Source organism: Garra rufa, chromosome 2 (genome assembly GCF_049309525.1).
Source record: "Garra rufa chromosome 2, GarRuf1.0, whole genome shotgun sequence".
NCBI classification, from domain to species: Eukaryota; Metazoa; Chordata; class Actinopteri; order Cypriniformes; family Cyprinidae; genus Garra; species Garra rufa.
Window position 1 is genome coordinate 30,281,843 of NC_133362.1, and position 14,792 is coordinate 30,296,634.

A 14,792-nucleotide genomic window follows, 5' to 3' on the forward strand; every position below is an offset into this window, starting at 1 on the left:
AACTACCCTCTTCCTTTTTCCCCCCTCCATTTACAGAGTATCTCGAATCTCTCTCTCTGTCCCTCTGCATCTTGACACAGCACACTGAGCTTAATCGCACATAATTGGGTGGGTGGGACAGTGGGCCGGCCCAGGCTTTGTGTGCAAAGGGCAAGTGGTCAAGTTAATGGAGCCCTTGTAGTGAACAGGGAGCTCTCTCCCTCTACTGGGACAGAGGGAGGGGACAACGGACCTCTTTCAAATCTCAAAAGACAGAGTTGGGTTCTTTTTTACCCCTCCTCCTCCTCCTCCCCTCTCTCTCTCTCTTTTCCATAGACTGACTGACAGGATTAGCTGCATAGCGACTCTACAGCTGAGCTTTAAGTTGGCTATCAGAGCATGGGAAATTAAGAGGCCTAGAGTGACAGTCAAACTGTGAATTGAGGCACATGTGAGGCCATGCACTAGTCAAGTGACATTGCAGGACATATAGTCGGGTGCAAAAGTGAGAACTTTTTTCTGATCTAATACAAATGTGTGTGTGTGTTTATTTTATTTTTTTTAATGAACACATTAGTAGCAGAACAAATTGAGTGAAAATTTTAATTGAAAAGTTAATCTAAAATAAAAATATTTGTCCCATTTTAATGCATAATTTAAATATCTTGGTTAAAAATTTCTGAAATCCTAAAATTTATTTTCAGGTTTAAACAAAAAAAAAAAAAAAAAAAAAAAACAACAACGAATAATTAATTTGTACAATTGATGCATTAAATACAATGAAACAATTTTGGCATTAATCATTATAACGATGAGCCATCACACCACAAATCAATTACACATTATGCGACAAAAAAAATTAGTGGGACACAGAAGGATTCAAAACAATGATTTAATCACAGTCGTTACAAGCACCTGCAGTGTCAGTGAGAAACAATCACTTTGTACTCATCTGTGTTTTGTACAAATGTAATCACAGTGCAGAAGCACACAGCCCTGAACAATTCACAACAAACCAAAGAGCTCTGAATGAGGCACCAGCAGCTCACCACCAGGAGAAAACAACAGTGTCAAAAATTGTAATAAAATCAAACAAAGATTAATTTGTTTAAATGCATAAAATATTTCAAGAGTTTAACATTTAATATTTGGGCATAAAATAATATTCTTCTGAATGTACACTACTGGTCAAACGTTTTTGAACAGTAAGATTTTTTTGTTTTGTTTTTTAAAGCAGTCTCTTCTGCTCACCAAGCCTGCATTTATTTGATCCAAAGTACAGCAAAAACAGTAACATTTTGAAATATTTTTATTTATTTGAAATAATAACATTTTCAGCATCATTACTCCAGTATTTAGTGGCACATGATCCTTCAGCAATCATACTAATATGTGGATTTGCTGTTCAAGAAACCTATATTTAAAACAGTTAAATAAAAAAAATGTCAGGATTCTTTGATGAATAGAAAGATCCAAAGATCAGCATTATTTTTACTTTTAAGCAAGGATGCTTTAAATTAATCAAAAGCGATGGTAAAGACATTTATAATGTTACAAAAGATTTGTATTTCAGATAAATACTGTTCTTCTGAACTTTCTATTAAAGCAACACTAAGTAACTTTTCCCTCAATGCTCTCTCTACAGGTTAGAAGCGGAATTGTCCATTACCGCTGTCGTAAATAATTTAGCCTACCGTCGTTTCACATGCACGTTATTTGTTTGAAAGGCTATCCAGGAGCGGCTTTGGAAATAACGATGTCCAGTGACAAGGTAGAGAATGTTGTATGACTTTATAAAAGTGTGAAAACCTTTTGTGAAGCCTGCCGTGAAGCAAGTCGCATTTGTAGTATCATTTGAACTACAAAACCGCGACCCGACGACCCAAACATACATAGTGCTGTTATGGCTGATAGACGGTCGCAAAGCGAATACGAAAGTGCCGTTTCACCCTGTTATGAGTTGATGAACCACTGACATGAGTTCGGAAACATTATTTTAAGGTAAAAAAAGTTACTTAGTGTTGCTTTAATCAAAGAAACCTGAAAAAACTCTACTCTGCTTTTTTAAACACAAATAAATGTTTTGTGGGCAGAAAAACAGAATATTAGAATGATTTCTGAAGTATCATGTAACTGGAATAATAATGCTACAAATTCAGCTTTGATATCATAGGAATAAATTACATTTTAAAATATATTCAAATAGAAAACAGTTATTTTAAATAGTAAAACTATTTTACTGTTTTTGCTGTACTTTGGATCAGACAAATGCAGGCTTGGTGTGCAGAAGAGATTTCTTTAAAAACATTTAAAAACTGTTCAATATTCAATACTGTTCAATACTGTTCAAATTACTTTTGTGTACCCCCTTGATTTACAAAAAAGAAACTATAGAAGCTTGTTTCCGCCATGGGATAAAAAAAAAAAACTTTTTATATTATAATTCAGACTTTATATCCTGCAATATAAAGTTTTAAGAAGAAAAGTCTGAAATGTGAGACATTAACTTGTCAGAATCATAAGATAAAAAGTCATAGTTACCTTTTCTATTTTTTATTCCATGGGAAAATTGTGAAATAAGAAGTCGGAAATTACATTTTTTATTTTTTTATTCCATGGCAGAAAAGGAGACTCTATACATATAAATTGTATCTAATAATTAACTTTAAACTTGAAAATAGTCATCATTTACTCACCCTCATGTAACTTCCCAACACATTTTATTTTCTTTCCTCTATGGAACATAAAAAGAGATGTTTGGCAGAATGTCCATGCTACTCTTTTCCATACAATGAAAGTGGACGATGACAAGAGGCTGTCAAGTTGCAAAAAAGCACCATAAAAAAATCATAAAAGTAGTCCACCCAACTTTCACACTATTTAAAGACTGCAAATTTTGAATGATGTCTCTTACTGAAATATGTATTAGAAAACCCATGAAAGATTTGTGTTATTTACAAAATGCACATCGTTTTATACATATTTTGGACTATGGGGAGTTCCATTATTTCGATTACATCAAATGGTTGCATAACTTGGAAAATAAAATACTGATAAGATGCCACAGATGTTTTTAGTCGAACAGCAACAAGAGAAGCAATGTAAGTCTTCACTGCTTTCATAGCAATAAGAAGAGAAGAAAAGAATGGGAAGATGCCTGTGGGTGAATAAAATTTGTTCTCTCCACTTTAGTCATTCAGGCTTTTAGCAGACCACAGCTACTGAAAGAGCTTACAAATGGCAGAGACAAGAAACGCTAGATGCCATTCTAGCAGGATGTAAACATGCAAATGCTTATGATGCCGCAGCCACGTAAGGAGTTTCTCAGCGTTAATTTCACTCAACATTCACTCCTTTTGAGGAAAACTGATGATACAGCATTTGGTTTAAGCCTACACTGTATTTTATTTTCCAAGTTGTGTATTCCAAGTAAAAACAGCAACAGGTAGCGCCAGTAGCTCACTAAGTGCAACCATTTGAAGTTATCGAAATAATGGCGCCCCGCATAGTCTAAAATATGTAAAAAAAAACTATGTGGATTTGTTAAATGATGTAAATCTTTCATGGGTTTTCTACTACATATTTCAGTATGAAACATAATTTATGTCATCTATTCATTAAACCATACAAGTCTTAATAGCCGGGGTTCCCTTTATTATTCTCTGAAAATGTTGCTTGATAGTTATGTTCACCATTCACTTTTATTGTATAGAAATGAGCAATCTGAACATTCTGCTACAAATAACCCTTTTTACATTCTAAGGTTAAAAGAAAATCAAATGGGTTTCAAAAGACATGATAAATGATGACACCTTTTCATGTCTTTATGAGGCCATTAGTCCAGTACGCACAGTGAGTGCGCACGAAACATACAGTGGAGAACAGTGCCGCAGGTCTTACCAGTGGTAGTGTGATGCTGTCAAGACATCAATTCAGTCTTAGTCTGGCCTAATCTGTCATATCTTGTCAGTTCTTCGATAAAAAAATGCCAGGTGAGAGCATTCACAGTGAAGCAAATAACATTCAGTGCAGCAGCATCCATCTCAACCCCTCATAACCTTTGGTGTCAGAATGAACCTTTGAATGTAGATACAGAATCAGCAGCTAACTGAGAGCTGGTGTCATTATGATAACAAGATCTCATAATCGAGACGAACCTATGGCCTCATTTACGTCTTTGTAGAGAGGCGAAGATATTCCTGCGAACCTGATTAGCTGTATCAGCCCCCAGAGTCGAATTTATAAATTCATAACGTTCTGCCCTGAATTATCTCTGATATCACAGGCATTGAATGAGTTCATATCTGAGCGTCACATCCGCTGTGTTTGTAGGATGAGAGGGATGTGTTCTCCATTCCCATTTAATGCATTTCACACTGTTGTTGCACAGTAAACAGGTCAAGTACACGCACACATAGCAACTCACCTACATAGTCTGTTTTCACCGCGCACACACACACACACACACACACACACACACACACACACACACACACACACACACACGGTAGTTAAAAAGTTATCCGAGTTGAGGAGTGTAATAAGAGGCTGTTTAGGCCTGGCACACACACACACACACACACACACACACACACACACACACACACAGGAGCTGAGGACACAGTGGCAAAGCCGGGGTGGGCGGTACAGAAAGGCAGCCTGGCATGAGATGGCTTTGCCCAGCTCAGATCAGATCAGGGCTGGACTGGATCCGTGAGTGAGAGTGAGGAGAAGAGGATAGTGGATGTTCTCATCGTACACCTCCTTTCCCTCTCTCTGCATCTGAAAAGCAAGATACTGGAGATTAGAAGCAGGAAAAAAAAGATAAATAAGTTACACTCACATATACATTTGAAGTCAAACGTTTACATACACTTTGCAGAATCTGCAAAATGTTAATTATTTTACCAAAATAAAAGAGTTCATACAAAATGCATGTTATTTTACATTTACATATAGTTCCAAAGTTTACATACGCTTGATTCTTAATACTGTGTTGTTACCTGAACTAGTAAGTTTCCATGAATGTTCATGTTTCATGAGGAAACAATGCATTAAGAACCAGGGGTGAGTCCCTCAGTTGTCCTCAGTGTGAAAACATGTTTCTCAAAATCATACAGTCATTGTTGGAAAGTTTTATGCTGAAAAACTAAAGAATTTGTGGGACCTGGAGGATTTTTCTGAAGAACAGCAAGGGACTCAAGAACAACTATCACTAAAAAAAAAAAAAAACACAGCTGTGGATCATTCAAGGTAACAACACAGTATTAAGAATCAAGTGTATGTAAACTTTTGAATGAGTCATTTTTATAAATTCAACTATTTTCTTGTGGACTATATGTAAATGTCTTTTATGTGGAATATCTTATTCAGGTCAGAACTAAATAAAAAATAACATGCATTTTGTATGCTCCCTTTTATTTTGGTAAAATAATTAACATTTTGCAGATTCTGCAAGGTGTATGTAGACTTTTGACTTTAACTGTATGTGTTGTTCCAGAGTATGCAAAAACTAAAACTACAATTATCTTAAAAAATGAGTTGAATCATGTACAACTTATAAATTAAAAACTGCTGAACTTGTTTTGATGAGTTAATGTAAAAACGTGTTATGTATGATCACATTATTTTTACAGTGCATTAATAATGAATCTATTATTTATTTAAAAAACTTGAAAAACTGACTTTAAGCTTATAACGACTCAAATACATTTCTTCTACAATAACCTTGTTTTCAATATCTGAATTAAAATGAATTTTAACATTTTTTTACAAGGTATGTCAGAGTTATTTTAGAGAATTTTTTCAAATATGTAATCAGGACAGCTCTGATAACATACTTTTAAAAAGGCCTCATTAAAATAATTACATTCCTCATTAAAAAAAACCTTATTAAGTAGTTTGGCATATTTTATTTTATTACTATTTATAAGAAATACAAATATTCTAACAAAATTGCGCTGCTTTCTAATAATCCTCTAAATCAATGTCTTGTGGTGTAACCAACATGCAGAAATATGCAGGAAAAATAGGAAGTGATATTATTAAGAGGAGACCATCATGACAAAAAAAAGTCAATACTCTTTTAAAATAATCTGATAATTTGACATTTTTATGACACGACAAAGTTAGTTCAAGCATGTATATGTCATGTGGTGCGACTACCCAAAGGTGTTATTTTATTATTATTTATGTACTATTATAGTGTTTTTTTTTTTAAATAAAAAAATTAGTTGTATATTTTTATATTTCCAGTTTTCATTTTAAGTTTTAGTAATTTTATGTGCTTTATCAATTTTATTAATATTTTTTTTTCAACTCTTAAAACATTAAAATGTTGCCCTACATACTGAAATAAGTTAGAGTTGTTTTCATGTAATATTTATATTTTTATTATTTCAGCTTTATTTCAGTTACCAACAGCGTTTAATCACTTTACATTTAGTTACAATAACAACACAACTAATATAATTTTTTTTATCCAAAATCTGACTGGTAACACTTTACAATTAGGTTCATTAGTTAACTACATTAGTTAACATTAACTAAGAATGAACAATATTTTTTTTACAGCATTTATTAATCTTAATGTTAATTTCAGCATTTACTAATGCATTATAAAAAACTAAAATCACAAGTTGTGTTTGTTAACATTATGCACTGTGAACTAACATGAACAAACAATGAATGACTGTATTTTTATTAACTAACATTAATAACGATTAATAAATAGTGTAATAAATTGTTCATTCATGTTAGTTACATACATTACCTTACGTTAACAAATGACACCTTATTGTATATATTTTATACTTTCTGAAAATAATAATAATTTGTGTTGATAGGGTTTGACACACAACCCCAATGTTCAAATGAAACTTACTCCGCTGCTTTCACAACTGTTCTGACAAATTAGAGCAAGAACATTCTATTTCTGTTACATTTCACTTTAAGTTCCCGTGTTATGCCCTTCACTATTCGGATATGCAGTGCAAGAACTCCCTCTAACAAACAAGGACAAGCGGCAAGAATCCCACTAACTGCTCCATAATGGCCCGCTTAGAGTAGAGGTGTCTGCAGAGAGAATGTCACGCAGCCTTGCAGTACAATATGCCCTGTGGGTCTGCTTTTCTGCCACCGTCTGAGCTCTAGAGTTGTGGCAGTACACTCAGTGCACTGCCAGTCTCTTCTACCCTGGAGCTCAGCCCTGTCCCAACCAATCAGATCCTCCCAAAATCCCACACACTCCGCCAGCACTTAGAAAGAGAAACATGCAGTTCATTTATGAAAACAAGACTCCTCCAAACAACACAAAGCACACAGCTGACATGCATGTAGACTTTTTAGAGTGAATAAAATGTACTGGAGTGGGTCACACACACACAAACCACCACTTTTTTATTTTACTTGTTGGGTATTTTATGCAAACACATTTCCAACAGGACCATCATGCTAAAGTTATATCATTCACATGTGAAACTGAGGAGGGAAAGTTATAAACAGTATCACTCCATTGGCTTCGAACAGAGAATAAACCATTACTAATGAACGTTAATTCTGTATGAACACCATTAAGAGATTCCCATATGGATACAGGCTCTCCTTCTTACGTCTTACCTTACTTAACATTCATCTCATCATCTCTGTGGCTTGAGATAAAATAAAAACAGATAAAAGGCTGCTCTCTTGCCCTTGATGTGCGTTATCTCTCTCTCCACCCCTCGACACAGCAGCCAATGTTTGAACCCATGACCTCTCTGCAATCGGGGCAGCCAGCCGACCAACACTAAGCCCAACACGAGGACCAACACAGTCCCAGACAAGTGAGAGTGCAGAGCAAGAGAGGGTAAGTTCAAATCACCTGACGGCACCCTGCGACGTACACTTTAAACCATAGGGAGCATATATGTTCAGTCTGAAGAGCACTTTAAACAGCACAGGAAACTGATATATCTGGTATATCACTTCACAGGATTTGAAAGGAGACATTTACCAGTCACTGAGTGAAATTTATGATTTATTAGTCATTTTAGGAGTTATATTGAGCTTAAAGGGGACATTGGACTTTTTTTTTTACGTGGTGCTTGCATATAAATGTGTCTTAGCAGTGTGTGGACACAACCACCCTACAATGATAAAAATCCATTCAGTCTTTTTTTTAAATCCCCAACAAGCCTAAACAGTCTCAATTATCAAGCTGTTTTGATTTTCTGAGAAGTCTGACATTATACTACTCAGGCCCCGCCAACAACCGCTGACAGACTGTCCTGTATTAGCATATTTTCTCTGCCAGTTGAACACTGTCCACCATTTTCTCCGCACTTGAAAAGCTGTAGCAACAACAGTGTCTCGTAAGCAATGCAGGTTTTGTGTAGTTGCATGTAAAAGTGAAAATAAGAGTCTCCATTTTCTCCTGACATCAGAGCCACTGAGGATGCAGTGGATTAGTTTTGTTTTTCATGGGAACTCGCCACCGAATACACAAAAAACAGAAGAGAGGGGTTGGGTGGGCAGCAGCTCATTATCATTTAAAGAGGTATGCACCGAAACAAGTTGCTGTGAACAGAGCTGTTTTTCACAAGGTCAAAAGGGTGTTGTTTTAACAAACACTCAATGCTGACTGATAGTGACTTTTAAGTAAAAGTGATTTATTAATTTCATTAATTGTCATGTATAGCTTGAAGAATCGTAGCTGTAATTTCTCTTTTACCCATATATGATTATATTTCATGACGCATTTTAGCAAAAAAAAAACATGTTTGTAAGAAAATGTTTCGTTTTCTAAAAAGATTTTAAATTGTAGTAATATAATTTAAAACAGGATCAGAGGGATGATGCTACAACTTACACATCAAGGTTCAGATAATCTTTTCTCCTGACAAAATTACTGAAATCTTATTAGTAATTAGTTACACTACCAGTTACCGCAGAAAGTGATATTATCACTAGTAACGAGTTACAGCCCAACACTGGTCTTCAGTGTCACATGACCCTTCAGAAATCATTCTGATGAGCTGATTTGCTCCTCAAAGAACATTTTGTTTTATTATAAATGTTGAAAAAGAAAATTTTACTATTTAATATTTTTGTGAAAACTGAGATGCATTCATTCTGTGACTCTTCTGTTCCAAAGAGCAGCATTTATTTTAGGTTGAAAACTTTTGACATTATAATTATAATAATATGCATTATAATGATAATTGATATGTATCAAAGTTCTGCAGAGTGTTACATCTGAATGAATTTTGTCAAGTTTGATGACCAAAATATATAGATATGTTTAGCATTAAGTGAACACTATATAGGGAGTTTATGAATTGGAACACAACTAGAGAGTGTGCACATGGAAGTTAGGATTGAGGAACAGAGAGAGTGAGTGATTGAGAAAGGCCGGAAGGAAAGACAGCGCATGAGAGAAAGTGTTAGAGAGTGATATAGCAAAGAAGCTTAGAAAGAGAGAGAGAGGAAGGGGAAAAAGGCAGTGAGCTCGCAAAGGTGAAAAGTTTAACAAGCAAAGCTGTTCCTCCTGATCACAGCCTGCTAATCAGCTTCATGGGTGGCTGGATAAATCGGCTCCTACTTTTTAATCGCACGGCTGCCAAGATGCAAGTCATTTATTTTACTGCTGCTTTTCCCTCCCTCTCCTCGTTCCCCCTCAGCCTGCTTTCTGAGACGAGGAGAGCGAGAGAAAGCACCGGATGAAACGGACAACCGGATGCTCGTGCTACAGGCCCCAGAAATGGATAGATTCGGGTGTTAAACGCGCCGAGAGCAGATACGGCCAGACAGACAGCTGGAAGTTGGGGAGGATGTAGAGAGATTAAGTTAATATGTGTATGTATATGTGTGGGTGTGAACGGGGGATGTCTGAATTAAAATTCATGACTCTCTTCACAACCATTTGAGTAACAAGATTAAGATGGCCGAGTAGAAAATAGCTGCATTATCAGGCGGCTTGCAGTCCTCCAGCTGCTGGTGCTCTATTCCAGAACAGTGGGGATAAGAGGATAACACACAGCCCCCTCACCACGTCCCCACACCGCTGAGAGCCCCATCCACGGCCGGCCTGCGCCTGGGCCGCCTGCACACGCGGGAGGGAGCGAGGGAGGAGATTTAGGGTCTTAAAGGAAACACTTCAATCTCCAAGACATCAGTGGCTGGCTGGAGGTGAGGAGCGACAGACGACCGTACGTGTACGTCCGGGAGGGGCCCGTAGACGCCGCTATAATAGAAGACTGTGATTTGGGCTTCTGAAGGAGGTGGGGCATGTGATCTATTGTCTGCCGTGCGTTTCTTTGTGCACTTCATTCCTTATGTGCGCACACTCGCAGGGGGCAGGGTGTTCATCAGAAGATAAGAAAGAGGAATTAATCACTTTGAGATATGATGAGGGCACTTCAGCTCGCCCCTCGTATCACACACACAGCTGCGTGAACCGACGGCAAACCGAGAGTAAAGACGCACGCACACGGGCGCGAACAGCGGGACTCTTGACTCAGCTATCTCGGCCCCTCGCTGCTCATGTCATTATCCGCACAGAAACACAGTAGGTGGTCGGGCTCAAAAAGATCCCGTTAGCCTTCAGGTGCATCAGGGCAACGTGAGGAAAAGGTGTGTGTGCAAATGGCCAAGAGTGCCACATCGTTTTGACTCATCTGGACAATACTTAAAGGTGCTGTGAGCGATTTCACACATTTTGCTCGCTTCCGACACTGAATGCATTCGACGCTCGTAGTTTCGGCCTTTCTGCAAACCTGCAAAATGGTTCACAGGAAAATGGATTTCTGATTGGTAACAATAAAACCAGAGCCTACTGTTCAAAGTGTATCTTACCAAACCTTCCAGTTCTAGTTAAAATTGACATTTATTGTATACACATGCATGCTGCATATGAATTTATGTTATGAATTAGTTCACTTACAGAATAAACATTTCCTAACCCCAATGTCATCCAAGATGTTCATGTCTTTCTTTCTTCAGTCGAAAAGAAATTTAGGTTTTTGCGGAAAACATTCCAGGTTTTTCCTTCATATAGTGGACTTCAGTGGGGATCAGGTCCAAAGCGCAGCTTCAAAAACTTCTACACGATCCCAGCCGGGGAATAAGGGTTTTAACTCGTGAAACAATTGGTCATTTTCTAAAAAGAAAATAAATAAAAATGTATATACTTTAACACAAATGCTTGTCTTGCACTAGCTTGATTTCACGCATTATGTACCCAGTGTTTACAAAGCGAACGTGCAAAGAAAGTCAATCACCCTTTACAAAAAAGGTAAAACAACAATGTCAGAGCATTTTGAAGTTGGAGGAGAAAATGAGAGGGATCTACTCTAGCTTTTTGAACCAGAGTGACCAAGAGTGACCTTTCCTACGTGATAACGTAGCAAATGAAGCATCGCAGAGCTAGTGCAAGATGAGCATTTGTGGATAAAAAGAATATAATGTAAGTATATAATATAAATTTATTTAGAAAATGATTGATTGTTTTGGTAGATAAGACTCTTATTCCTTGGCTGGGATTGTGTAGAGCCCTTCGAAGCTTCACTGAAACTCCATTTTTAACCTTCGACCTGTTGGTGACCTTTGAAGTTTACTATATGGAGAAAAATCCTGGAATGCTTTCCTCAAAAACATTAATTTCTTTTTTTTTTTTTGACTGAAAAAAAAAAAATGACATGAACATCTTGGATGACACAGAGTGAGTAAATTATCTGGAAATTTTCATTCTGAAAGTAAAGTAATTCTTTAATAATGTTATTTCCTTAAATTCATGTTTGCTAAACTAAAAATTCAATTCAATTTCAGGAATTTAACAGGAATTTTAAAAAAGAACTGACTCTTTCTAATGATTTATGCAAAAAAAGTGGTGGTTGTTATGCATTTACAGCATGACAATGTTGTCTAACCAAGTGTTTCACTAGATAAGAACAACGTAAATTCTGGTCATTATCTGCCAGGACAATATTTGTTTACAAACATTTACAGTCAAACCAAAATGTATTCAAACACCTCTAACATTTCTTGCATTTTCACAGTTTATTCGCTATAGTTTGGAAAATGGTAAAATATAACTCAGAGTTAAACTGTTTCAGAACAAATTCATCTTGATAATGTCAGATAACTTTGATAAAAAGGTATGTAATGGCTTACAATCAACCAAAAATTTAGACAACTGTTAGCATCACAATATTTACACAACTATCAATACTTTGACTAATTTCCAAGCAATGCTTAATTTTGTTTAGTGTTGTAAAAAGGTTGCATTAGCAATTAAAGAAAAGACACTTAAGCACAACATGGTCATGTCTGAATAATATTTGTTCCCAAATATTTATCTATTTTACTGGTAGTCCACTGTATGAAGAATTTTTGGTATAATACAACACAGTTTCCTTTATTTCGCTATCTTCACTTACATAAATGAATTATAGTGTCCTGCACCCAATAGTAAAAAAAAATATATCAAAAATTACATCTGGTGTCGGAATAATTTTTGGTTTGACTGTATTTTCACCCTAAAGAACACCGATCAGTATGAAATTTTCATTCATATTAACACAGCACATTGCACCGTGTTTTTATGGACTTTGTGTAAGGGCTTAAAACTTTCCACTTTAGTTGCTGGTCTGTTCATGCTTATTAAGAGGAAATTAAAAGGAAAAAACACTCTTCTCTTTCCACTCTAGGGCTTCTAGGGTGCACCATAATTCTGCATTTTTCTTTTTTCTCTCTCTCTCCTCCGATTGACGGCTCTAAATTCAAACACTCTTTCCTCGGTAGCCACAATGACCCCTCAGCGTTTTTATGCCCAGCCATGTCCATCACTTCAGAAATAAAGTTCCAATCACTCAGCTCTAGAGTCCCGCTGACAGGCCCATTTTCCTCAGGCATGGGCAGGGCCGCCACTGTTAGGCCTGTGGGGCATAATGGGTCCTCACAGCTTCTTCGGTAACCAAAAATGGCAGCCGCGGCTGTGCTATCGGTGCCAGTTAACCAGCTGGACGGCACTGCTGCTTTGACCTGGGTACGGTATTTGTGCTTTCAGGCAGGGGGAAAGGAGTTGCACCCTGTCCCATTCATTTAGAGTTTCTCAGAAAGACAGCTTTTGAGTTCTGAGAGTCCATTTAGAGCTTAAGCTTACAGACTCCCTGTTCCTGTTCCTGCTGACATAGCATACTGTACTTCAGCGAAACATTCAAAATATAAATTTAGCGCACAGACAAAGGTGGTGGCAAATGCAGTCACACTTAAAACTTTGATTCTCAACTTTCTGACACTTTAGAACATTTACACTCACTCACATATACAATAGAAGACATACACATACTACACACACCTTCAGGTGAAGGTCCCACAAGTGTGAGTCGTAGTTGTCATAGCGACACACTCTCAGGCCTGTGCTTTCTGCCAGTCTGCAGAACTCTGCCAGTGTGTCTCCTCTGGTAGGGGCAAATACTAGAGCCGTGCCCTAAAGAGACAAAACACAAATATACACAGTGTAAAGAAATAAAATAAGTAAAATAAATGATAATGTGTGTTACAAGACCACATCAAAATATTGTAGTTAACCTAATAATGACACTACTTTTTTGGTGTAGAAAAAAATGTTTTTAGAAATTAATAGAAAGCAAATTTCACAACGTTTATACTAATACAATTTACTCAACATTACTCTGACCTTGTTAAAAACACAAAGGAAAATATCAGAAATATTATTTAAGGGAAGGAAATGTAAGGATTAAGGAAAATATCAGATTGTTTTCAATCTTCTCACATATTGCTCTAATAATAAAATAATAATAAATGTTTTATTGTTATTTTTGAATTATTATATGTATTATTATTATGAGCACCATGTGAGAAGATTGAAAACAAACAAATTTTCCTTAATGTTTTAACAAGGTCAGAGTAATGTTGAGTAAATTATATTAGTATGATGATAATAATAATAATATAACAACAAATAGTATTATTATTGTTTATTAATATTATTATTAGAATAATAACGTTTTTTGTTTCTTGCTAAAAACACTTAGGAAAAAAAGTCAGATTTTTTTTTTTTTTGCTAAATCAATCTTCTTACGTATTGCTCTAATAATAACAAAAACAACAACAACAATAATAATTTGTATTTATTATTATTGTTATAATAATAGTAATAATGTTTTGTTTTTATTATTATTAGGGGTGGCACGGTACATGAAAAACAACCGAACCATTCTGTTCGCTTGTCTCGGTTCGGTGCGTGTGTCGCATGGTTCAACGCGTGCGCAATGTAGCCTCGTGAGTGTCTTTTTTGCGCGAAATAAGAGGTGTGTGTAGACATACAGACAGTAAAAGTGTAGTGCTGCAGGTTACGTCACGTGTAGAAATGGCAAGTGGGAGAGATAAGGAAGGCTGCCCGGAGTTGGAGGATGCACCAGCTATGATACGTTGTTCGTCCAACTTGGCTGTGCTTTCAATTTTATTAAAGGAAAGGATGAAGCTGATTGGTTGGTTCATGTCACATGGCCTGCGGTGAGCTTGCGGAATTTTGAAAAGTTGAGATGTTTTTATCTCGATGCGGAAAAAACGAGCGTGCCGCACCGCGTCGCTTCCATTACGAGCGCATACCACGCGTCTACATTTGAAATAACAAACTTGAGTGCGCTTCATGTGAACGGCCCCTTAGCCAGGTCAGTTGTGTGGGAACATTTTGGATTTCATGTTACCTATGATGAAGACGGGAATAAAAGAATAGATCGAACTGAGACTGTGTGCAAGCATTGTGGAAAATGCATATAATATGCTAACGGGAACACTTCTAATTTGTC

At 36.5% G+C, this 14,792-nt stretch overlaps 1 protein-coding gene across 1 annotated transcript in view; it reads right to left on the reverse strand.

The window, feature by feature from the left end:
• Window positions 1–882: 882 nt before the first annotated feature.
• The window catches only part of camkmt (calmodulin-lysine N-methyltransferase), a 153,423-nt gene continuing 139,513 nt past the window's right edge, over window positions 883–14,792 (reverse strand). The window contains exons 10-11 of the mRNA XM_073834076.1: window positions 13,316–13,447; window positions 883–4,761 (exon numbers count right to left, since the gene is read on the reverse strand). Of these exons, the coding sequence (XP_073690177.1) occupies window positions 4,669–4,761; window positions 13,316–13,447 (225 nt within the window). The 3' untranslated portion in view covers window positions 883–4,668. The remainder of the gene's footprint in view (window positions 4,762–13,315; window positions 13,448–14,792) is intronic.